Raw genomic sequence first — 27,012 nt, forward strand, 5'->3', positions numbered from 1 at the left:
TGTTTCAATTATGGGGGAAAGGGTAAACGGGCTTTAATGAAATCCAAAAGCTCCACTCCCTACTACCACAAATTTTAGCCCAAATCACATTGTGTGTGTCCCGTAGCCTTCTAAAGCAGTAGCTGACATCACAAAAGGAAACAGGACTGGGCCCCCTCTACTCTCCCCGTAATCCAATCACTGGATTTTCTCATTGGCTTGTGCTGTCTAGAGGCAAGCTTTCTGCTGGAACTTTGGTTATTATGATGTATGTTGTGGTAGACTGAAATCTGAATAATATAGGCTAATGTACAGAGGATCCTGTCTTAAGGTAAGAGTTTAGTCTTCATTAGGAATGGGCGAGAATTTCGATTCAATTTGCATTTCAAGCTGAATCTGTCAAATTTGCACTTTCTGAAACAATACAAGAACCAAAACACAGCCATCCTCCGAAATTCACACTTATTCAAATTTTGTGATGCAGTTTGTCAACCAACCAATGTTTACAAAAATGCATATATTACAGAACGTGTGCATAAAAATGTGTATATAAATGAAAATAACATGCAAAAATGCATTATATGATGAGAAATAGCTTGGGAAATTGACAGATCTTTTCATCCCTAGTCTTCATGGCTTCTGCCTCCATTTCACTCTTTGGATTTTATGATGTACTCAAGGACAAACGTGGTCAGCCAAACACTGTTTTTGCATATTCTGGATTTGCACCTTTCCCATTGCAAGTCTCTTGCCTTGCTTGGTGGTGTTAATTATTATTATTATTATTATTTATTAAATTTATATACCGCCCGACTAGCGATAGCTCTCTGGGCGGTGAACATAAAATAGTATAAAAATACAATGAATAACAAAATAATATTAAAATACAATCAACAATACAATAAACATTATTAAAATTAGATCAATGTAACTTAAAATGCTTCAGAGAATAGGAAGGTTTTGACCTGGCGCCGGAAGGAAAGCAGAGTCGGCGCCAGGCGTACTTCCTCAGGGAGACTGTTCCATAGTTCGGGGGCCACCACTGAGAAGGCCCTAGATCTTGTCATCACCCTCCGGGCCTCCCTGTGAGTTGGAACCCGGAGGAGGGCCTTCATAGCAGAACGTAGTGCACGGGCCGGTTCATATTGGAAGAGGCGTTCCGCAAGGTATCGTGGTCCCGCACCGTATAAGGCTTTATAGGTTAATACCAACACTTTGAATCTAGCCCGGAAACATATTGGCAACCAGTGCAAGCTGGCCAGAACAGGTGTTATATGCTCGGACCGCTTGGTCCTTGTCAGCAATCTGGCCGCCGCATTTTGCACTAGTTGTAGCTTCCGAACTGTCTTCAAAGGTAGCCCTACGTAAAGCGCATTACAGTAATCCAAACGTGAGTTTACCAGAGCATGTACCACTGATGTTAGGTCCTCTTTACTCAAATAGGGACGTAGCTGGGCTACCAACCGAAGTTGGTAAAACGCATTCCTAACCACCGAGGCTACTTGAGCCTCAAGTGAGAGGGAAGAGTCTAAAAAGACTCCCAGACTACGAACCCGGTCCTTTAGGGGGAGTGTAACCCCGTCCAGGACAGGGTATATATCCACCATCCGATCAGAGAACCCGTCCACCAACAGCATCTCAGTCTTGTCTGGATTGAGCTTCAGTTTGTTAACTCTCATCCAGTCCATTGTCGAGGCCAGGCAACGGTTCAGCAAATCGACAGCCTCACCTGAAGAAGATGAAAAGGAGAAGTAGAGCTGCGTGTCATCAGCATACTGATGACAACGCACTCCAAAACTCCTGATGACCTCTCCCAACGGCTTCATGTAGATATTAAAAAGCAGGGGGGACAAAACTGACCCCTGCGGGACCCCATATTGGAGAGCCCGCGGTGTCGAGCAATGTTCCCCAAGCACTACCTTCTGGAGACGACCCGCCAAGTAGGAGCGGAACCACTGCCAAGCAGTACCTCCAACTCCCAACTCCGCGAGCCTCTCCAGAAGGATACCATGGTCGATGGTATCAAAAGCCGCTGAGAGATCAAGGAGAATCAACAGAGTTACACTCCCTCTGTCTCTTTCCCGACATAGGTCATCGTACAGGGCGACCAAGGCTGTCTCAGTGCCAAAACCGGGCCTAAAACCCGATTGAAATGGATCTAGATAATCAGTTTCATCCAATAGCGCCTGGAGCTGGCCAGCAACCACCCGTTCCAAGACCTTGCCCAGGAATGGAACATTCGCCACTGGCCTGTAGCTGTTAAAATTGTCTGGGTCCAAGGAAGGCTTTTTCAGGAGTGGTCTCACCACTGCCTCTTTCAGACAGCCCGGGACCACTCCCTCTCGTAAAGAGGCATTTATCACTTCCTTGGCCCAGCTACCTGTTCCATTCCTGCTAGTTTTTATCAGCCAGGAGGGGCAAGGATCCAGTACCGAAGTGGTTGCACGTACCTGTCCAAGCACCTTGTCCACGTCCTCGAGTTGAACCAACTGAAGCTCATCCAACAAAACAGGACAAGACTGTGCTCCGGACACCTCACTAGGATCTACTGCTATAACTTGAGAGTCTAGGTCCCGGCGGATACATGAGATCTTATTCTGGAAGTGATCGGCAAACTGATTACAGCGGGCCTCCGATGATTTCACCCTGTCCGGAGGATTTGAATGGAGAAGCCCCCGGACAACTCGAAAGAGCTCCGCTGGGCGGCAAAGAGATGATTTAATAGTGGCAGCAAAATGATGTTTTTTAGCTGCCTTCACTGCTCCTACATAGAGCTTAGTCGAAGCACTAACCAGCGCATAATTGTATCCGTCGGGAGTTCGTCTCCATTTCCGCTCAAGCCTCCTCCTATCTTGCTTCATCGCTCTCAGCTCCGGAGTATACCATGGAGCTGTATGAGCTCTACACAGGAGAGGGCGTGCAGGAGCGATCGTGTTTACAGCCCGGGTCATCTCCGTATTCCACAGAGCGACCAGGGCTTCAGCAGGAGCGCCATTTCCCAAATGAGCATTTCCCAAATGAGCAAAAGACAGAAACACTTGACGACTGAAATATCAGCCTCAAGCTGATGTTTGAAAAATACAAATGTGGTATGTATTTGTGTTCAATGAGGTTTGACTATCAGGGACAAGCAAACCTTAACACAATCTTATGCCACTGTCCTGTTGAGAGAATTCAGAGCATGCTGTATTCCTCTTTTATTGCCTGTATTAATCTGTCTCTGTACAGAGTAAGCATATATAGGCAGAAGAGTAGCTTACACGTTGATTGCAAGGGAATTGGAATTTGGGGCTCTATCCTGGGAGCTACTGAATATTTCCAGCCAAGATGCAGGGAACATTTGTACAAGTTCTTTGAAGAGTGCCATGTCTTGTTCCATCTTAACCCTTCTGACGTTGATCAAATATTGTGGACAGGATTAGGTTGATACGTAGTAGCATAAATCTATTCTGAACTTCAATCAGAAGGCACAGACTGTGATACGAGTTGTCTAGAGAAGTTATTATTTATTTATTTATTTATTAAAATGTATATACCCCTTGATTAAAAAAAACCCTCTTAAGTTGTTTACAAAAGACATTAACATTATTGATAAAACAGTTATGAACAAGTAATTCAAACTTTTTTTAAAAAAAAATTAAAAACAGCAACAGACAACAAATTAAAACACATCAGCATCTCTGAATAGGCTTGCCTAAACAAAAATGTTTTAAGCAGGCGTTGAAAAGAATACAGCGAAGACACCTGCCTGATGTCAGTAGGCAGGGAGTTCCAAAGTTGCAGAAGAAACATAAATTTTCTGCCTTAAGGTTCTAATGCTTTCGGCCTTAAATAGTTTTTGTGGTTTCTTCCCTCTTGATATATCACAATGCAAAGATATTTAAAGTCTATTAGGTGATAAGTAATTGTTTAGACTAGCTTTACATTTGCTAAATTTGATTCTCCCACACCCTCACCTCTGTATCCCTGTGCACTTTTGGGTGCATTATTTTGACACCTGAACAAATTCCTCTTAACATGCGATTATCCTCCTTGTGAGACCAGACAAGACCACCTCTGCTATGCACCTACACAAGAACTTCAGTTTCCTCTTTGGTATCAAATGAGAAATAGAGGAGAAACTGTGCAAAGAAGACAGTATGATAGAGGTCAGAAGAAACCTGTGCTGATACCAAATATTCTGAATAATACAGCTTGCGCTGGCCCTCCTTTCAGCCTCAGGCTTAGCTCAGGGCACGGGTGCATTGTAAGGAACAGATCCTTTGTAAGTTCATTAAATCCCTGGAGAAAAACTTTTTTAAAGGGTTAGATCTAAATGCTTAGAATAAAAAAACCTCAAACTGTCTATAAATGCCTCTTTACAGTTATGGGCTGGCAGTGTCTCACCCCCAGGGTCCAAAACCAGTGTTTGGTTGTTCCAGAGCTTATGTGGGGCCTTCTTAGTATGATTGTTTTCTGAGCTAGAAAGAAAGGCAGCTTGTCACAGCAGATACCTGCTATCAGCCCAGAAATAGCACCAAGTCCGTCACTGATGGGAGAATAATCACCACAGAAACTTCAGGAGCTTGATTACAGGCCCTGAGGCTGTGTCAGCATTTCTATTATTTTTCTGCCACTAGGTTCTCATGCAGCCTGTCAGGCAACAGGTCTCTGGTATGGGGAGGGGGCTATTCGTTTTATTCTGGGGCATTTCAGAGTAGATGATTTGGGTGGATTTGTGAGGTCAAGACAGGTTTATGAAATGTGAGAGAGTGGGAGTGAAATTGATTTGCTTTGTTGTTTGACTGGAAAACAGCCTTAGTTACTCTGAATCAAGGTATGTTGTCACAAAACATTGGCTATCATATTGCTTCTATGCAAAGCACCTACAAATCTCTTTGCATCCTGGAACACATTGCCCTTATCCTGAATCACTGCCTTTTCAGCTCTGTGCAAATAGAGTAGATTGCTATGACACTGGGGACCATCTCCACAGCCATCAAAACCCACAGGAGCCCACCGAAGTACAAACACAGTGGCTGTGTCTGCAGCACTGCTTTTTTGAATCTGTGTAGAAGTGGCAGAAAGTGGGGGGGAAACAGGCATTAAATATTTGCACCTTAAAAATAGAAAGGGAGGGTAGGGACACTGTCCCTGCAGCCATTCAAACCCAAGTTGTGTGATCAAATAAGTGCCCCATGTTGCAATATAGATTTGCAGGCACTGCTTCAGCTTGGAGTCACAGCACAGTGTGCATTGTTTGGGATGATTTTGCATGAGTATGAAGCCCATAATGCACACCCACCCTGGAGAAAAAGTGGCAGAAAAAACATTAGTTGGTATACGGGAATTCCCTTTATACACTTTCCCCCCATTATATCTATGCACTGGCTCCCAAACAGCCATATTATATATTAGAACTCTTTTCCTGCTTAGCATTCATTATTATTGAAGTGCCTGATATTCCAAAACCATTGGATGCTTCCTACGTGTATCAGGAAAATGGTTTGTACTATATTTACACACAAAATTTTCAAAATGCTTGTCTCACTGAAGTGGTGGCAACGACTCCAGAATGCTTCTGACATAAACTCAATTTTTGTTCCACCATGGGCCATTGCCATGATTTTTCCCTCCAACCTTTTGTGAGGAGGGTTTTTTTGTGGGGGAGAAGTGATGGCATCTACACAATGTGCATGCACCTTAGTCAGGCAGCCATTTTGGCTGCATGTAGCAGCAGGAAGGATGAAAAAAAAACATTGGGGACAGGAAAAGGTGCAGCTGCAGACCCACAGGCCTTGCAAATGTCTTCATAATCTGAGACAACTCTAGGCACATTCATACACATTGAGGTTACTCCTGGGTACGTGATAAAGCTGTTGAGTTCTCAGTTATGTGAGCACCTTGCCCCTCTCTTCAAAGGCAGGTGTGCTCTTCCTGTAGTCCAGACACATCTAGGCTGTGATGTGTGAAGGGATTTCACAGGGCTGGTCTTAGGGTTTCTGTGTTGAAATTTCCCCCTCCCCCTTTCTGGACAGGAAATATTCCGTTTCAAACACTTAGAGTGAAGCATTTATTTGGAGCCCAGGGGAGTCTGCACACACAGGAGAGGGACATGGCTGGCCCTTTTCATCTTTGCAATATTAGCAAGCCAAGGGCTGCAGGGGAGAGAACAGTCGTGCCAAGGAGGGTAAACACTGAAGATGAACCCTGCTGAGTTACAAGGGGCTAAAGGGAAGGGAAGGGCAGGCAGGGAGGCCAAGCAAACACAAACACAGCTGCCAAAAACAAAGCGTGAAAGGGGCCATTTGGAGGCTGCAGCCTTGGCTGAAATATGGGGGCATGGGAGCTCCTGGCACAATGGTGTACTCAGACTTGGCACAGACCAGGCAGCATGGTTGGTCGCTTGGCATCACTCTCGGCTGCCTTCTTGTTTCCACCAACATCCTTCAACAGGCGTAATTTGGGTAGAAACAGAAAATTGTATCCAGTGAATCCTACGTGAGGTGCCTCTGTGAGGGAGCAGATGTTACCTTGGGAGCTGGGTGACTCATAGCACTGCAGACATTCTGGCAACCCTCTAAATGGAATGATTTCAAGGGTACCCTTGAAATGAGTCCTGTTTCCTACAATGAGTTAACTGCAATCTTTTCCTCCCATTGTCACATAAATTAAGTGATCTTTTGATCCATTTTGATCTCAGGCCAGCAAATGATGAGCACTTATATAGGCTACTATTCTAGTTAAGACTTTGCTAACTGTTGTAACTAGTTTTGTTTTTATGGCGCCCTCTGCTGGCCATCAGCAAGTGGGAACTGAATTTAGTTTTTTGCAAAATCCATTAATTCCTGGCTGTGTGTGGGTTTTTCTTATAAGCCATTGCCTTTTTGTGTGTGTGTTTTTTAGGCCCATCCTAACCATGAAAACAAGGAAGAAATTTCCACCAGAAGAAGATGGGACAAAATCCCAATTAAAGTTCAACACCGTTGAGTTAATTGTGCTTTGGTGGCTCTAGATCACATCTAGTGGTGATGGATAGAGAAGCAACTCAAGGGAGCATTTCACTTCATTTCACTGCTGTGGAAAGGGGACAGTGAGATCACCCTGCATGTTTACCCATCCAAGTATGCAGACCGCAGCAGGGATCCAGCAGGATTTCCCGTTTGCTCAAAGACTGCCTGTTTGTTTTAGGAGGGAGGACTCAGACACCAGCATTGTTACACTACTAGGGCTATAGTTATAAATAGCAGGCAGTGGGGGACCTTCTGGGGTTATTTTGGACCTTGACCACACAAAAGTGGAAAGGGTCCAAGAGGAAGCTGGGATTGCTCACCCTCCTGTTCAAAGTGGGAGGATTGTTTAGGTCTGGCTATTATTGAAAAGCAGCAGCACTTTGTATATGAGGGAGCAACAGTGAGCACTGCAAGAGACACCACTTGTCCTCCATCTGATCCATAGCTTGTCACTCAGGGATTACAGCAGGTGTGTGTGGGCCAGGGGCTTGGAATCCAATGGGTTTGACCTTCCTCTCTCTGCTCTGGAAAGGAAGTTGAACAATGCTTGAATTATAAGAAGAAAGTTGCAGAAGGGTGGCTCCCCCCTCCACCAGGGGCATTGCTCAGTATTTAAAAGACAAGCCCATGATACAAATCTGCATATGCTAATTTAGATCTACATATGCAAATTTAGGCTCACTGACAGAGGGGAAAAACAAATTCTGGCTGTCAGGGCTTTTTCTGGGCTATGAGTGCCAACAAGATGTTCTGGGCCCAGTACACTATGTAGAGTGGGCCCTCCACTCTGCCTGCAATGTTTTGGCACGAACTGCTCTTTATGTACATATTAAAACTGACACAAGAGCCTCTGGGCAAATTTAGATGGCAGGTGGCTGGGGTCTCGCTGGCACTGTTATTTGTAGCTTGTCAGAATGCAAAATTGAAAACAACATTTTAAGTTTTTAAGAAAGGGAGGCAAAGGGGAGAGAAGATCTAGGATCCAGCACAAGTCCAGCTCAGGTCCTTTTGGCCACCCCCTAAGAACATCCCTTCCCTCCATCCTGATGTAAGAGTTCTCCTATCCACCCCCAACTCTAGTCATTCAAACGCTGTTTGCTACTGTTGGGCAGGGAGCTGGCAGTTCTGAATTCTTCCCTCAGTTATGAAAGGGAAAAACAGTGTGATGGGTTACAACAGGGGGAGAAGCCTAGAATAAGGACTTAGTGACCTCAGTTCATTTCCCTCAATATGAACAGAAATAGAACCCTAATTCCCATTAAGGGTTCTGTGGTGCACTTAGTGAGTGTATTATGTATTAAGGTTGCTGGTGGAAGGCAACTCCCCTGAAGCATTGCCTTGTGCATAATTTGAAGGCAAGGATGAGTCAAGGTTATTTCCAAACTTATTTCAGTACTGTTAAAGTGCCTGCCTCTATACCCGTTTATGTAGCCCCAGCAAAGTGCTTGTGCCAACATTTTATCCTTTGGGAGGACTATTCTTTTCAAGGGGATTCATTTAACTGGGCCGTGCTTTTGCTTGGGTCCATAAAATGGCACCTTTTGGCTTTAGATTGGAAGGCTACATTGCATGCATCCTGCTTTATGGTGCATTACTGCCTCTCACATGAATTTAACCAATTTGATCCATGTCTAATACATAAATAAATAATCCAGCAGGAGCGCTTCACATTAGATGACAATAGGAAACTATAAAGCATGTTTCTTTTCACAGCAGCCATCAGATCTGGTTGTGCAACGCCCTCTGATGACCAGAGCAGCTAACACAGCTGTGGAGCTGGGACTTGAAGCCGTGCATCTGTCTGTGCCTTATATAACTTGGTTGTTTGCTTTAAAATTGTATTTTAATGTTAGCAGGGTGCCGTATATTCTAATGTAGAGTGCAACAGAGTATCTGAGCAGGGAAAGAAACTTGTTCCAGAATGGGCCTTACATGTAGAAATATAAACTGCTGCCTGCTGTTCACCAAAATTCAGTTGTGCTGTGATAGGCCAAGGCAGTCTTTCTGAGGTTATTTGAATGGTACGGAATCCACTGGTTCAGAGCTTTTAGCATCTTTCAGGGTTGTGACTGGTTGAATTTGTACCAGAGGAAGAAAGAAAGTAGGATCAGTATAATTTCTGGTACCAATACATTGTATTATTGTTTGAGAGCCCTGTATATTTCTTAGGGTTCTTCAATATCCCTCCTATTAATCAACACATGTGTGCGCGCACACGCGCACACACACACACACACACACACACAGGCACTGCAGAATTAACACAGACATGAATGACATTTCATTCAAGGAGTTGTTTGTCTTTTCTGAATCATCTCAGACCAATAAAGAAGCATGTGTGTCCAGAGTGGCTGGGAAACCTATGGTCCTCTAGATGTTGTTGGACTGCATCTCCCATCAGCGCCAGCCAGCATGGCCACTGGTCAGGGATAATGGGATTTGGAAACCAGCACCTTCTGGGGGGCTGCAGATTCCCCATTTCTGTTTTACACAATGTTACTTATTTTCTTGTTTACAATATACTGTCCAATAATGAATGTTCCCTGGCCAGTTTACAAGTAAGAATTAAGACCATAAGGTATAAAAATAGGACATGAAATACAACTAAAATCAGAGTAATACTAGCAGCCTTTGGTCTGATCCAGCAGTGTTCTTGTGGTAGACAATAACAATAATGCAAAAGATCTAAAAAGTTGTACAGTACATATGTATGTATGTATTATTTGATTTAGCAGCAGCCCAGGTGGCTGTATACCACCACTCCTCTTCTCCAACTAGACTGTGTAGAAGGGCTTTAGTTCAGCCCATGGAAAGTTGCTATGACTTAATCCTCACTTGCATTTTCATAGATGTCTGTTTGAAAACCACATTGTTTTTGTCTCTGTTCAGCTCCTTTTGAGGTTATTCCAAGCAGGGCATTCAATGGCATGGTTCTAGCCAAGGCATTCAAGGATCAAGCTTTAGAATGTTGATCCTGAATAAAATATACTGTTGTAGGACTCTATCACTTTCAGGGCCATTTCATGCAAAAGGAATTTCCTTCATGAATATAATTTCTGTATAAGAAAAACATGTGTTTGCAAAAACCTGATGGTATAAATACATGTGCATGTCTACCATATGACAGTGCACTCTCAGTAGTCTGTAAGGAAGTTCGTGTAGGCAGACTCTCTTGTGTGGCCTTCAGTGGTTGATAGTGCCTGTGCACTGGCGGCATTAGAAAACTGTGTGTATCACTGCCACTTCTGGCAGGGGTAAGTAGTAGGCCTCAAAAAAGAAAAAGACTTTCTCCCCTTTGCTCCTTCTTCACCAGCAGCAACAGCATTGAGAGAGGTTGCACCACCACCGCAGGAAGTGAGAGACATTGGAGGTTGAAAGGGGTGCTTGCAAAGCCCACCCCACACTGATATTTTCAGTCTCTGATCTCCTTGAGTACTGGGAGCGCACCTTGTTCCAGTAAAGGAGCAAACAGGAGCCCACTTTGAGCTCCTAAGTGTTTCTTTGAAGCTCCTCCTTTAGTCACGGGTGGGCGTGGCTTCCCTAAAACAGCTGCACTGGCCAAATGGGGAAGCCTGGCAGGCTGAGTGCTCCACCCTTGCTCTAGTGGTGGCAGTAGGTCCTGTTCTAGAGTAAGGAGAGCTACCCCTTGAAGGTTGTGGTGGGGGGCATCTCTCTTGCTTCTTGGCAGATACGGAGAGGAAGGACTGCCCCAGTTATTCCTTCTGTCTTCTGAAAGTGTTCCTTCTCTCTCTTGAATTGCCTCCATCAACCTTGTTAAGAAGATGTTGAAGTTACTAGGGGAGCAATGAACCTTTCCTCAAGCTTTCTCTTAGCACCTCCCCGTAGTCACCTTATCCCAACAAGCTTAAAAAGGTAGACTAATCCTAAACCAGGGCCAACTTCTGCAGCATGTTTGGGCCACTTCTGGGTAGGCAGGAAGTCCTGCTGAACTTAGACAACAATGCTTGACTCCTGGGGGCATTCCTGAAACGGAGACAGTATTTGGAACGAGCTAGGACTTGTAATTCAGGTTATAGGTGCTTGTGTATTTTAAAAAACATCTATTTCCAAGCTCTAAGAGTGATAGGAAGCAACTAATAGATTGATCTAAAAGTGCCTGAAACTCAGTGCTGTATCTTGTGTTCCCTTACAGGCAAAAAGAAGGCAACACTTTTTGACAGCCAAGCTCCCATCTGTCCCATTTGTCAGGTCTTGCTGCGTCCTGTTGAACTGCAGGAGCACATGGAGCAGGAACTGGAGAAATTAACCCAGCTCAACATCAGGTAAGGACAGCCAGGCTCTTCATTAACCCATGTCCTACCACAAGCATCAGCGTGTGAAGCCCCAAGAATCAGCTATCCTCACCCCTTCCTTCTATAGTCAGTGTGGCATGTACTACCTGAGCAATCTATACAATTCTTATTACATATCTTGGTAAGGGGTGTTTAACACTTACTGGAACTGTTTAGAACATTAAATCACCTGTGTACCCTTCTTATGAATATATGTTTTCAGCTTCAAGAACCAGCCGATCTGAGATGCTCCCCTCCAAAGGGGGAGGGAGGAAACTTCACGTGCTTCAAAATCTTCCCCACCATGGCCTTCTCTGGCAATGTTATTTTCCTGATTGATGACGCTAGATTTATTGTGAGCACTTTGGGGGGAAATCCTTTCTTGAGGGCACATTTTTTGCAACAACTTTGACACACCAGGGATACTTCAGTGCCTCCAGGACACTTCCCTCTGAAGCCAGCCCTGCCAGCATTGATGTCCCAAAGACCTGGAGGGCCAGCTGGTTCACTGAGTTTCAAGTAAAGCTCTGCTGAACTTCCAGCATGCATTCTGTCTCTTACCTGTAAGTTCCATACTGGCCTAGGCTGGGCCAGGTGGGAGGGAGTGTGGGGATAAAACTGAAAGGTTAGAAATCTTTTATTTTTCTGTTTTCTCAGCTTTCTTTGATTGCAAAATAAATGTTGCATGACATTATCAATGAGGAAAATAACATTGTCAGATACCTTGATGGGGAATTACTGCCTCTCCACATTACCCCCTTCATGGCTTCTGTAAACAACAGCATTTTTTTCTCAGCTATTTATGCCTCATCAGTACAGCAGAGAAGAGGTTAAGTGTGTGGACACAAAGGTGGAGTCCACCAGCCCATCTCCCATAGGCTGCCACCTGCACTGAGGCTGCCTCTCCATTGCCTGCTGCTTTCACCAGCACAGCAAAAGTCCTCTGTTTAAAAAAAAAATTAATTGCATTTTAACTGCTAGCAGTTATTTAGGAAATCGCAGCAGCCAAGGGTTGGCGGATCCCTGGCCTTCCCTTAATAAAACTGCAGCCTGGGAGAGAGTGGGTTTATTTCAATTATTAATGAATTCCCTGGTCATTAAAAGGTGAAGAAAGAGATCAGGCTGCCGATGGCAGCAAGGTGATGTCATCAGGTGGCTGAGAACAGTAGGAAGCAGGGAACAGCCAGTTTTTGGGCCTCCCAGCACCTAAATGGACCATCCCAAGGTTTGGAATGCAAGCCCAGCTTAGCATAGAGTCTTTCTCAATGTAACAAGGGGGGTTATTGGACACAGGTTTAAGGAACCAATTTACACAGGGGAAGAGGGGCCTACTGAATCTGGACTGGACCAAGACCTCCCAGATCTGTTGCCCGTACAATACTTAGTACTGAGCCAGAATCTGCCACTTCTCAGATGGGAGGAAAGAGGGGAGAAAGGCAACAGCCAAGCCATTTATCCCATGCGACACCCGGTTCCCTTGTGCGCATAATTTATAGTGTAATTTGGGCTGCATCCAACTTAATAAAGGGCCACAGCAAATTAACGAACAGGTTTAAATGAACAGAAGCAATTAGCGCTCAGAGGAGCCTGTGGAAAGAGCGAGGCTAGTCCTGGAGTGGAGCTGGCCGAGCGCAGCGTGAGGCGGGTAGTGGGGGGAAGGTGGTGTTTAATGGGAAAGAAAAGGAAACGCTAAATCATAAAGGCTGACAAGGGCCATTGTGGGCCAGCTGACAAATGAAAAAGAATGGCATTATTCCTTTAAATAACCACGGCAGTTAAAGGGGGAGACAGCTCACTCCTAGCCCTTGCCCACTCCGGCTGCATGCATGGGGAAGAGCAATAGCAGGGTCTTTATTAATTATTAACTAATGACTCCTACCATGCTGCAATAGATAACACTCAGTCTCATCTACAGATCAGGCCCCAGGGGCTAATCATCAGCCTGCTATCACATCCTGCCCAAGCCTGGCAATGGGAACAAGCCACCTTAAATGTCAAGCTGCTTTTGCATCTCATGGGAACTAGGGTTCAGGCCTTCCTTTTATGGAACATGGCAGATAAACATGGTCCCTTACTTGCCCATCTTTAGCACAAATCCCACTGTGTGTATGTAGGAGACTTGGGGCCAGGCTTTGTATAAACAAGATGGTGGTGTGGCACCATCCTTCTGGCTTTTGACCCTGTACACAGAAAGAACTTAGGAGCCAGAAGCCATCCATAATGAGAAAAGAAGGTAATAAACATCCTCAAATAAGCCAATAAACTTGAAAATAAAATGTAGGCTTATAAATGTGATGGACTAGAGTACAGGAGCCCAGCATACCTCTCTGCCAAATGCCAGTCATTACCAAAATGGTCCAGCAGCTGTTACGGATCAGTGTGATATGGGGAAATCATCCCAGAAAGAGTGAGAACCTTGCTCGCCAAAGGGAAGGATTTTTTTTTTAAGGAAGATGTGGCCAGTCACAGATTGTTGTTTTAACTGTTAAATAAACATTACAGTAAAAGAACTCTCCTGTGGTCAGGGATGAAAAAAAGCAGGCTTCCTTGGGCATGGCTACACAAAGAATGCCCCAGCCCATATTGTCTTGTCAGCAGGGCACCAAAGTGAAATGCTGCATGGTAAAATGATTTGGACATTGCTCGAAAGCATTTAACTCCATGAAAAGCACTAGTTGCTCCATGGTTTGTGGATTCTAAAGGCTTGTTTACAGAGCCTATAAGATTTAGAGGTAATTGTTTCAGGGTTATCATCCTGAGATAACAACCTTTATTTATCTACATCAACAGCTACATCTCCTTATTGGTGTTACTCAGTGGTTCTCACCAGAGAGTACGACTTCACTTCAGTTTACATGATATTTATTTGTTTTACATTTATATCTTGCCTTTCGCCCATCATGGAGCTCCCATCTGGTCACTAACCAGACCCATATCGGCTTAGCCACAGTAAGGTTGCTTTACCATATGCCCACAGACCATGCCTGGGACTTGAGATGTGTTATTTGTTATTTATTATTTTAATTTTAAAATTGATTGTAAAAACCTCAAAGAGGCTTACAAAGACATTAAAATTATCAATAAAACAGTTAAAAATAAGAATTAAAACATTTAAAAAACAATTAAAATAGCAACAGACTAAACACAAAAAATTTAAACCCACCAGTATCCATGTATCTGGAATCTGGATGAGCTTGCAGAAACAAAAAGGTTTTAAGCAGGCACTAAAAAGAATACAGCAAAGGTGCTTACCTGATATCAATAGGCAGGGAGTTCCAAAGAGTAGGTGCTGCCACACTAAAAGAGCAGTTTCTTACAAGTGTGGAATGAATATGATGTGGCTGCAGACTGAAGTGCTTGAGTGGGCACATATGGGTTAAGGGCTTTATATACCAAGAGTAACACCATGAACTTGCCCCAGTTTATTATCTTATTATTATCTCAGACCAAAAGACAGGAGTGTTCATTCCTAATATTAACTGGGATTGCTAACTCTGTCAACTCACTTCAGTTTCTGATTCAACCCTTGCTTGTGTGAATAAATCAGTTTTTATCCCATTACAACTGATTAATCAGTTAAAGTAGGATTGTCCCTTCTACCAGGGGAAAATAATTCCAGCCTTGGCTCATTTAGGACTTTGTCCTAAGGTGTGAACTTTGAGTGACACAACTTCCCCTTTACACCATTCTTCTTTTTGTTTGTTTTGCTTTAATTATCTGTAGAATTGGCACTTTGTACCTCCAGTGTAGGAACACTCTAGCAAGATATTTTTTAAATATTTAGCTGTTTGAGGCAAGTCACAGGTGTCTCACTGACCATGTAGCCCAGTTGCTTATTGGAGCCTGAGTCAATTGGCCAGTACAATAGCTTTGCCCTTTCTTCATCCAGTGACTGTGCATTCTGTTGTTCTTGTGCCTGAGTGGATGTTCCTGCATGTTTTTTAATAGGTGCTGAACTGGAGCACAGCAGTTCCTCTGCAGTAAGGCTGTCTTTCTGCAGCATGTCTATCCCCTGCATCTAGTGAGATGAACAATTAGTTAAGTGCATATGATGTTGGTGGTCTGCTTTAGTATTGCACTGTGGTGGAGAAGTGGCTGAAGCATGCACTGGCTGAATAAGCCCTAAAAGGAAACTAGATGGGCATCCATCAGAGGTGCTTTAGACTTTAGTACTGAGAGTTGTTAGGAAAGCCATAGTCCCCTTACAGGCCGGCAATTCCCAGAGTTCTCTGGGAAAAAGGACTGACTGTTAAACTGCTCAGGGTATTGTAGCTGTTTGAGGAGAATAGGGGTCTCCTAGCAACTCTCAGCACCCTTCACAAACTACACTTCCCAGGATTCTTTGGGGGAAACTATGACTGTTTAAAGTGGAATAATAGTGGAATAAATGTACAGTGTGAATGTGGCCTGAAGGAATCTTACCAGGGCAGGGGATTGGACTATGTGACCTCCAAAGTTCTTTCTAATATTCATTAATTTAAAAGCGGTACCTAGCATCTACCTTGCCATAAAATGTTGCCCCTATATCCAAAACTGCACTGTAAAGGTAAGATAGAAGCTTGTTTGTTTTTCAGAAGGACATGCCAGCATGGACGGAGTTAATCCCCTCCAAGCCGAAGCATGTAGTTTTGTTTTCTTTCAATTTATATCCTTCGCTTAAAAAGGGGAAAAGGAGGGGAGGAAAACGCCCGGCAGGTGACATATTCTAAGAGGGAGCAGCAAAATCCTGTTAACCACTTCAAAATCTCATATATTCAATCGGCCTCTGGCAAGACATCTGCCTAATGTTAGCGCTTAAATATCCTTTTCCATTTTACATGCATTCAAGTCTCATTTGAGTGAAATGAAACGGTATTATTAAAGGGAGATTTTGCACAAATGGCCTGAATTTGACATGTCAAGTTCAATGAGGCTGTTACATATGTAATGTCGAGAAGGGGCTCTGAGGCTCCTGGCACTTGAAACAGCACCAGTGGCTCAGAAATGAAATTTGCATGCAGTCCTTTCTCTCCCCACCCTCCCACTCCCTCTCACGGAATGCCAAATGGCTGCTCATGCAGTGCACAGCCTTAGGCTAGGGTTGTGGGACAAGGCAATGATTGCCCCATGGTGGAGTGCTGAGGAGTCGAGATGCCAGCCCCAAAAACTCTATATTTGGCTGGAGAGAAAACATTAATAGAATCGCTGTGTTGAAAACTGCCCCAACAGGCATCTGATCTGCCTCATCTACCCAGTTGTGGCAGAATCCTCTGAATCCTCTTTACAAATGGCCTTTCAATCTTATAATGTGAAGAAGATGAGATTCTACCACTTCCTTGTCTATTTCCAAAACATTTGTACATCTAGACATGGCCAAAGTCTCATGGTCAAAGTCTCAGCACCCAGCACTATCAGTATCTAGCATTGGTGGAGGCCTCATGGTTTGGTAAGGGCCCGTTCAAACAAGTTTCCAGTCCTGATGCAAATCTCAATCTACCCTCCTTCCAGCTTTCCAGGTGATCAAGGATGTGGGCATACTAGTCACTTCAGAAGCAGCCAGAATGGTTTTTCTGCCTGCGTTTTGAAGTAACACTGCCCTCTGCTGGCCACACCCCTTCCCCACTACTGTCTTCAGACCTTTTGGGACACCCACAGCAAAGTGTTGGGTCAATCACTGTCTCTGCCTGTGCCTGCAGCAAAGTGTTTCCATTGGCCACACCTGGAAGACAAAGGGGTCAGTCTACCAATCTTAGTTGTGAAATCTCCCTGAAGATGAATTAAAAAAAAAATGCACTGCAGCTGATCTCACGTGGTTTTAAGAGCAAAAAGGGGTGGTTTGGCTGTGAACACACTAGTTGCATTTCCATTAGTCACACTTGTAGGGAGAATGGGTTGATCTGCCAATCAGTTGCAAAATCTCTTTGAAGCTGAATTAAACAACAACAACAACAACACCCATACGCAAGCTGCTCCCACCAGGTTTTACAGTAAAAAGGGGTGGGGTTTGTCTAGCTTGTGTGCCCCTGTTTTCAGAAGAGAGAGGTGGAGACACTCTGGAACCAGCAGAACAGTGAGTGTGTTTCTACCCTTTGACTAATGTTATATAAAACCGATTCTGGCCTGCTGGCATTGGCTGCCTGTATGTTTCCGAGCTCGATTCAAGGTGCTGGTTTTGACCTATAAAGCCTTACACGGCTTGGGACCACAATACCAGATGGAACGAGTCTCCCGATACAAACCCACCCGTACACTACGTTCAGCATCTAAGGCCATCCTCTGGGTGCCGACTCTGAGGGAAGCTCGGAGGGTGGCAATAAGAGAGAGGGCCTTCTCAGTGGTGGCCCCCAAATTATGGAATGATCTCTTTGATGAGGTGTGCCTGGCACCATCACTGTTATCTTTTCGGCACCAGGTCAAGACTTTCCTCTTTTCCCAGGCATTTTAGCATGTGTTTTTAAATTGTTTTAAATATTTAAATTGTGTTTTAAATTGTTTTTAAATTTGTATATTTGTTTTTAATGTTTTTAGCAGAGCTTGGAAAAGTTACTTTTTTGAACTACAACTCCCATCAGCCCCAGCCAGCATGGCGCTGGCTGGGGCTGATGGGAGTTGTAGTTCAAAAAAGTAACTTTTCCAAGCTCTGGTTTTTAGTTACTGTAAACCGCCCAGAGAGCTTCGGCTATGCGGCGGTATATAAATTAAATAAATAAATAAATAAACATGTGCCCCCATTTTGAGAACAGAGAGGTAGAGATGCACTGGAACCAGCATACCAGTAAGTGTGTCTCTACCCCAATAGACTAGTGAGAGTGCACTCAAGGATCATTAAAGTGATTCAGCACTCTCATTGGGAGTGAGGCAACTTTCTTGCAGGGAGGCATCCCACGTTTCTCGCTGGAGAGGAAGGGAGCACAGAAATCTGAAATTCAACCCTGTCACTCCCCCCCCCCAATATGTTCTAAGGCTGAACTAAAAGTGGAGGGAAAGATATTCGAAGGAAGCCAGCCCTATAATTTTGTTCCATTCACTGATTTGGGCAGTACCACCTGTACTGGTCCTACAGGTTCATTTGTAATTATGGACTAGCACAATCTGAATGCCTTGTTAGTGTTATTGCACTGATTCAGCATATCTAATGTTAGCAAAATCCTTCATCTTATGTAGTTGCTCTACTATCTAACTACAGTCTGTTCTTCTGCAACACAGCACATGCAAGAAGTTTTCTATTTAGATCAACACGCCCGGATTTAGGGCACAAGCTGAGATTCTCGAGATTCTGTTTACAGTTAGTAGGAAAAATAGAGTCCATAGTGTAGTTGTACTCTTACATCAGGGATATGGAGGAACCCTGTGGCCCTCCAAATATTGTTGGACTCCAACACCCATCAGCCCCAGCCAGCGTGGCCAATGGTTAAGGAAAATGGGAGTTGTAATCCAACAAAATCTAGAGTGCCAGAGTTTTCTCACCCCTGCTTTACATATTATCAGGGACACCCAGAGTTGGAGTCAGTCCCCTTCTGCAGGGGATGAGGTCTGGGGCTCTGAACCAGAAGGGAAAGGGCACACAGGGTTAGCCATAGAAGCACTTTCCCCAGATGAGCTTGTGGGGCTAGTGCTCCTCTGGCCTATGGAGGTGGAATTGCTATCCTTGGTCTCAGAGGACTCTATTGCTTGAAGCTCTAGTGAGACCAGAAACTTCCCTGCTCTGCTGTCACAATATAGTTTCTACTAAACAAGAGATTTCTTCCTCTCCATATTAGTACAGTGGTTGTGCCACTCATGGTACATCTGCCCAGCTCATGAAGGTGGAGAAATGTAAACAGTGGATCTAGAAATCTGCAAGGCTGCAAGCATGTGCAATCTAAATTTGCTGATAGAAGATAGAACCGTACCTGCAAAATAGTGACTGTCTAGAAGTGCTCACAGTGAGTACTGTGTAACCATTGAACTCAAGACCAAGTTCAGATAAGACACCCAGGTTTGAAATACAGTGTTTTATGTCCTATTGTAATCATGAGTTGGGTTGATCTTCTAGGAATTAACATAAGAAGAGCCTGTTGGATCAGTCCAGTGGCCCATCTAGTCCAGCATTGTTTTCTCATAGTGGCCAACCAGATGCCTATGGGAAGCCCACACACAGGATCTGTGTGCAACAGCAATTCCCCTACAGGAAATTTAGAAGAAGAGTTGTCTGGCTAATCCAGCAATTAACTGATCCTACCTGCAATAGCCCTTTTTAAGAATCCTCCTGAGATGCCAATTCCCAAGAGGTGTGCAAGATGTAATCCTTGCCCCCCAGAAGAATAAATGGAGTGCATAAAACATAAATAAATCCTCTTGTTACATGTTACACATCAAGGTTGATGCTTTTACTTCTTGCTCTCCTAGATTTATACCCAATGATATAAACTGGTCAGGCAGCATACTGACACCTCCAAAGCAACCAACACTCAGGTCTTACAGAGCTTCAAGCAAGTGAGATTAGAACCGTTTATGAGTGAGGACCTTTTTTCTTTTACAAAGCTCCATTGAAATATATAGTAAATCTCTCACTTTAAAAGCAACCTGACAACCAAGCAGAGATCTAAAGAGACAGTGACTAGCCAGCGTTACTCTCAGTGAGAATTAGACCCAGGTGCTCCCCCATCTTCCTCCATTCGCTAACTTTTTTCTCATCAATTTCTTTTGAATTTTCCCCCATCTGCTTTTTAAAATTTTCATCCTTTCTTCCCTCTTCTCTCATTCCTCCTCCCCCTCCCTCCCATGGTATCATGGTGACATCTCCAAGCCAAGTACTTTTAATTTTGCCTGTGGCCCTTGCTGACACCGTGGATATGCACAGCAAGTTAAATTCCCGCCTGATCAATAAAGCAGAAGCCGTGTGTCCGACCGGTCGATACTTTTTTATCTGTCTTCAGCCCAGTCCTGCTGATGACAGGCCTCCTGCGCATCGCCAAAGACACTCAAGGGCAACCAGGCTTTCAACAACACGAGCACTTCTAAAAATATATTTTTATTTTTATTATTTTATTGGGTGTGTGTGTGTGTGTGTGTGTGTGTATCTTCATCTTCTAATACATCCCAGTAGGAAGAGTGAAAGCAGTTCATGTGTGGCCTTTGCTTGAAATGTTTTTATGATTTATCTTAATTTTAAATTGAAAAAAGTGTGAATTAATTGATTTCTGAGGCTTGCCAATTAACTTTGTAATTGGGTGCATGATAAATTCTGAGGCAGTGTAATTTTTTATTCTTGTCACCAAGAGAGGCTTGGTGAGGGCAGCTGTTTTCTGTGTGTTCCCTTGCATAGAACGTACTCTCCCTCCAAGGTACAGCCTTGCTTGCCACTATAAGCGACTTCAGGAAGAAATAAGCAACCTGTTCAAGGTACATTACTGAAGCTTTGCAAAATGTGATCTCTCAAGGCATAAATAAATTCATGCCTGGAAGATCTGAAGGATAGTCCAGTTGCCTCACAAGGTTTCTTTCCTTCTAGTTTTCCCTTCTCATTCTGTAGCATATGCCTAATTAATGCTTCTTCCAATAGTCTATGACCAAGTCTGTGGCTTAGCACAATGCAAGTCTTGAGATATTGCCCTTGAAATAGTGTTGCCGAGTTGTAATCCAGGGAATATTCATATGCCTTAGATCGCCCAATGGAATAGGAAACGAGCCAGCCTCATCTTTCCCTATCCATTCTGCTTGGAACCCTGTTTGCCACACAGCAGGCGAGAGGTGGAAAGGTGACAGAAAGACCATGGCTACTTTGTCTCCCACTGTTTTAAGGGTATATGAATTTAAAAGGTATAAGAACATTTTGCAGATCACAACTTGACAACCTTTGTCTAAAATTAACGTTGACAATAGAGAGGAATAGAGGTGCTGTTACAGCCTGATGAGTATACTGTGGAGAGGGAATATTAATTCATCATTGGTTTGGTTGAAAGACGCCTGTGCGTGAATTTGTTTTGTGTGGGGAGATCGGTGCACGACGATCAACACACAATCTTGACAGAAAAAGGCTTTGATCCAATGGCATGGATACCACGACAATTGGAAGTCTTTTATCTGCTGCAGCCTTTGTCCGCCTTCACAGCAGTTGTAACACACACATTGTTATCCTCTGCCTGTTCTGCCATTGAGGACTTTCTTGGATCGTTCTTTGTCTGGTTCCTCTCCCTTGACCTTACCGTCACGGGTGACTCTTCTGGGAGTCCATGACTCCTGACGGCATCGCTCACAGGGATCACTGGAACACACAAGCCCACTCACCACTGCAAGGTGACAATCTAGCAAGGGGAAAGGGAATATACATCACCCTGCTATGTAAAAGTTGAGTGGCCAAGTGGGGGAGATATCTTACTTCCAAGTTTTGAGACTACTTGTAGACTGTCACCCAATTGTCGAGGCTGAAAGTCCTTTCCCAGTCTCATTCATTATTCATTACTCAAAGACCTGGTGGGCACAAGAGAAAGAAGAGTTGAGTAGGGTGTGCATGAAGAAGAATGGAGTGTCAGGCCTTTATGAGTTTCAACCAATAAAAGACTCAGCAGCTTCTGTGTAGTCCAGTCTGTTAACGGAAAGGTAAAGGTAACCAGAACACCATAAGGGGGAAAACACTGTGCCACAAATGTACGTGTGGTGGTAGCACACCATTAGAGATCAGCAGACTTCTAAGAACTGTGAGTAGACCAAGGCTACCACTAGATGAGGTAGATTCGGCCATGGCTTCTATGTAGTTTAGTCTTTGCCTAATTCTGGTTGATGTTGAATGCAGATGTATACAGTCAAGAATCTGTTCATTTATTGCTTCAGCCTATAAAAGTGCCCCTACTATTAATGGGGGAAATCAACAGTTATGCTGTAGTCAGCTACTGTGCATTGAATCATGAGCGTGTGAGCATCTCCCCAGGCGTATGCTCATATGACCAACTTTCATGCTTCTCCGTTATCTTGGGTGAAGGTAGATTGTCTCTCCTCTGCTGCGCTTTATTTGGTTTGTTCTAGCTTTAGAGAGGCGTATGCCCAACAGTATATAGGCGAATGTTGATTTTGCAAAAGAAGAGGCTGAGGCTCTTGAAGAGTTGGTGTCTCATAGATGCCTTACTTTGTGCTGAGGGTTGCCGTTTCTTATACCAACTCTGTAGCTATTCCTGTAACAGTATCCTGGCCTTGCTCCTATGGCTTTGATAGGACCCCAAAATAAATAGGAAAAGCATTTTGTGGCATGGATGTAAGTTATTAAAATCACTTTACCTGCTTAGTTGCTGTGTGATAGGCTGCTATTACTGACACGGGAGCAAGAGTAGTAAAAAAGAGGGGGCAAATTGTATTGTGATTTCAAACTTGTGTCCTTGGCAAACTGGGTTCTTTCCCTGACATATTTGCTACTGAGATATGATTGTGACATCACCAAAGACATCTGAAATGGAGACACACTCTCTTTTGTTGCACCTCTTCAGTACTGGGAGCTTGAAGTTGTGTGTGACTTTGTGGCTGAGACGTTGAATGTGGTAGAACTTGAACTAGGCTTCAGAAAGCTTCCCCACATTTTCCCTGCATGCCATTAAGTGGGTCTGGCAACTCATCTGGGTCTCCGTTCCCCATGTGTATAGTAAGGTTAATAGAGGTTGTAATTTTAAATTTGTCAGTGATTGTGAGGCCCCTTGGACATTTAAATCTTGAAGGGTGCATCATATGGTTGAGCAGGTAAGCTAACAAAGTGAGCCCAGGCGCCCTGGTGAATGGCTTGGGAGAAACACAGGCAGGAGGATAGATTGGGCAACTGGACTCATGGAAAATGTCTCCATGTCTTTCCTCCTGCAAGCAAAGTAGAACTATACACCAGTCATTTTGGAATAATTATTCCCTCATTACAGCTATAGTAACAAAGTTCAATCTCCACATTCCTTTTCCCTTTGGCCTGTATCTTGTCTTTATTTGTTAGCCCAGCATTATGTTTTTTCCCCCTCCTATCATTTCCTTTTCTTGGAAGGATCAAGGAACTGAATTTGTAGGGTTTGGGGCCTACAAGGAAAGGCAAAACATGGAGAAACAAAAATATAATCATCTGATAAAGAAAACACACTCATGTACCCCCTTATTTCATCACTGAGTTTATTGAAGTGAAAGAGTTCTGGGAGTGGGCTTTTGCCAAAATGTCTGCTATTTCAGGCCAGCCCCTGAATCTTGACCCAGGGATGGCTTTCCTCATGTTAGGGAACTATCCGAACCTTTCTTTAGTACATAAAGAATTTGCCTCCTTTTTGCTGGCGGCAACCAGGATGGAGGTTGCTAAACCGTGGAAATTACTGCTGGCCCTTCCAAATGGGAATGGTGGTCTACAGTTGGGATTTAGCAGTATCTGAACACCTTATGCAGCATAGTAGAGTGGGGAGGGGTAAAACTAAAAGTGACCATTTTGATGTGGTATGGTATCCGTTCTTAAGTTTTATGAATAGGATGAGGGGGCATTTTTATCCCTCCTTGGTTCATGCCTCTCTTTGGAGAGGATATCTGAACAATTTTTAACTTGTAAGGGATTGATTCATGTTTATGATATGCAAAGGTATGTATTCTAATATTTGTACTTTGATACATGAGTGACCTGGCTAACTGTATGTTGTTCTTGTTGTCTGTTTTTTGTTATTTCAAACTTATAAATAAAATTTGGGGGGAAATCATTGAGTTGATTCTGTTATGTAAGTGATCGTTTCATAGATTCTTGTCCTGAAGCTGCTGTGTACAGATAGGAGATTAGAATGTGCTGAACCGGTGCCTGGCTGCGACAATGGACTGGATGAGGGCTAATAAACTGAGGCTCAATCCAGACAAGACTGAGAGCTAGTGGGTGGTTCTTCTGACCAGATGGTGGATGTCCAACCTGTCCTGGATAGGGTTGCACTCCCCCTGAAGGAGCAGGTTCGTAGCTTGGGGGTTCTCCTCGAACCTTCTCTGTCACTTGAGGCTCAGGTAGCCTCGGTGGCACAGAGTGCCTTTTACCAACTTTGGTTGGTGGCCCAGCTACGTCCCTATCTGGACAGGAATAACCTGGCTTCAGTTGTCCATGCTCTGGTAACCTCTAAATTAGATTACTGCAATGTGCTGTATGTGGGGCTGCCTTTGAAGACGGTTCAGAAACTGCAGCTTGTGCAAAATGCAGCTGCCAGATTGGTAACAGGGACCAGACGGTCTGAACATATAAAACTGATTCTGGCCCACTTGCATTGGCTGCCTGTATGTTTCCAAGCTCGATTCAAGTTGATGGTTTTGACCTATAAAGCCTTACATGGCTTGGGACCACAATACCTGATGGACCACCTCTCCCTATACGAACCCACCCATACACTACATTCAAGATCAAAGGCCCTCCTCCGGGTGCCTACTCTGAGGGAAGCTTGGAGGCTGGCAACAAGGGAGAGGGCCTTCTCAGTGGTGGTCCCCAAATTATGGAATGATTTTTCTGATGAGGTGCACCAGGCACCAACACTGTTATCTTTTTGGCGCCAGGTCAAGACTTTCCTCTTCTCCCAGGCATTTTAGCATGTTGTTTTTAAAAGATGTGTTTTAAATTTGTATATTTGTTTTAATGTTTTTGATTGCTGTAAACCTCCCAGAGAGTTTCTGCTATGTGGCGGTATATAAATATAGTAAATAAATAAATACTGGCCATCTTGAGCTTGTACAAGTAGTATTTTGTCGGAGGTTTTGCCCACTGATAAATGTAGGGCATGCTAAGCTTTGCCGGTCATCCTGATCTGAAGGTCCTTGGTTAGGGCTGTAACAAGAAGGCAAGAGATTGCCATTGGTTGATTTTAGTGTGGCCAAGTCATTCGCTTGTATTGGAGTTTGCATGCTTCAGCAGGAGATGTGCCATTTCTTTCCCGCTGCTGATCACATTATTTGGTAAAGTGCCAAGATGGTAGTTTATTGGAGCTAGGATTTGCTCAGGATTGAGCTCAGCTCTTTTAAGCAGGGCTGTGGAGTCGGAGTCGTGGAGTCGGAAGCAATTTTGGGTGGAGTTGGAGTCGGTAGAAATGTATCCAGCTTCAAAATAAAATTAATAATTTAATTTTTTGTTTTAATGTATTTTAAGGTCTTTCTATAATGTCTTAAAGTGTTTTTAGCATTTCTGTTTGCTGCCCTGGGCTCCTGTTGGGAGGAAGGGCAGGATATAAATAAAATAATAAATAAATTAAATAAATAAATAATATACATTTGCCATTTATGAAGGAGTTGGAGTCGGAGTCAGACAGTAGAAAAATAGAGGAGTCGGAGTCAGTTGAAAGTTTGACGTTTTGACTCCACAGCCCTGCTTTTAAGGCCTTCCTAAATTATTTTTAACTCAGTTAATGCACATCTACTCCCTTCATTGCAGCAGTAACCTCCAATTTTGTGAACCTTAAAATTTTATTTTACTTAGTTCTTGGAAGGCTGGGTACTTGCCCTCTTCAACACAGTTGTGCACATCTATCTGATTTTTAAAGGGTCTAATAGTTGGCTCCTCCCCATCCCTCTAGTGACAAAATTCATTGCCCTCTTAAGTGTGGAGTGAATGTTGCATTATTGTCTCTGAACAGTGAAGTTGGTTCGAGGGTAAAAGTGCACTTGGGACATGCATGTAACTTATTGTCATGACAGGTCCTCAGAAATTAAGTTAAAATGAATAGATGCTCCCTCACTATTGCAGAGCTCAGTTGGAACTGAATTTATTTAGAAAAAGGTCAAATTCCAGTTCAGACAGCAAAGCACAGATGCTGCAATCTTGTATTGTAGTGCACCTGCCTTAGTTCACATTCCAAGCAATTTTTTTACTTAAAAGCTATAGGTGTACACCATGGAAATATAACTGGGATGGATAGCCAGTGGCGAAGGAAAGGTTCATTGCTTAGTAGCCGAGCACATATCATGTGCGTAATAGATTCCAGATGCATTTCCTGGTATCTCCAGGTAGAGCTGGAAAAAGGGTCTGAAATTCTAGAAAGCTGCTGTCAGTCTGTATTGAACTATATTGAAGAAGGAGTCCATATTGTCTATATAAGTGCTGAGCTAGATGGATCAATGGTCTGACGCAGCATGACAGCTTCCCATCTTCCTGTGCATCTACTTTTAATTAAAGACTGCCATCACATTTTCAAATATTATTCACTAATAGGCAAAAAACCTTGTGGTTTAAGAATGTACCTATAGCTATAATTAATCTAGTTAATTGTAATCTACAATAAAGCAGATGGGACAATGGAGAGGGAGAGGTATAAAATGGGACAGTAAAATGAAATCAGGGGGATCTAAAATGAAATCAGGGGGATCTAAAGAGCACGAGGTGCCCCCTACACACACACACTGCCGCCACCGACCTAGGCCGTGGCAGGCAGAGCTCCGATCGCTCTTTACAGTACTGTAAAGTAAAGTACTTAAAGGTAAATGATTTACATTTAAATTATTAGAGTTCTGTCTCCAAGGCAGCAGCTGCTCAGATCGCTAGATCGCTCAATCACGCCGCTCAGATCGCTAAGACGACGCTTCGCAACGCACGTGGAATGCAAGTTCCGTCAATGTCCATTATTGCAAAGCGCTTACGTTAAAGTGGGGTATGGTGGAGTATGGAGCATGTATGTTATAGCAAGGCGACGTCAAGTGAAGTGACGTTAAGCGGGGTATGCCTGTATTGAGCCTTCCCGTAGAACAGTTGCTGATTAAAAGTGACATTTAAGATTTCCGATTCACTTTTTCACTGCCTCTGTTTATTGACATCCACCCACACACTTGATGTG

The 27,012-nt window shown here is 43.7% G+C and overlaps 1 protein-coding gene across 3 annotated transcripts in view; it reads left to right on the forward strand.

Moving 5' to 3' along the window:
- Positions 1 to 27,012, forward strand: part of RNF220 (ring finger protein 220) — a 486,818-nt gene that overhangs the window by 305,410 nt on the left and 154,396 nt on the right. For all 3 annotated transcript variants that reach the window (XM_061632741.1, XM_061632742.1, XM_061632743.1), the window contains one exon: positions 11,125 to 11,254. In XM_061632741.1, coding sequence (XP_061488725.1) covers positions 11,125 to 11,254 — 130 coding nt within the window. The remainder of the gene's footprint in view (positions 1 to 11,124; positions 11,255 to 27,012) is intronic.

Source organism: Rhineura floridana, chromosome 6 (genome assembly GCF_030035675.1).
Source record: "Rhineura floridana isolate rRhiFlo1 chromosome 6, rRhiFlo1.hap2, whole genome shotgun sequence".
Lineage (NCBI taxonomy): Eukaryota > Metazoa > Chordata > Lepidosauria > Squamata > Rhineuridae > Rhineura > Rhineura floridana.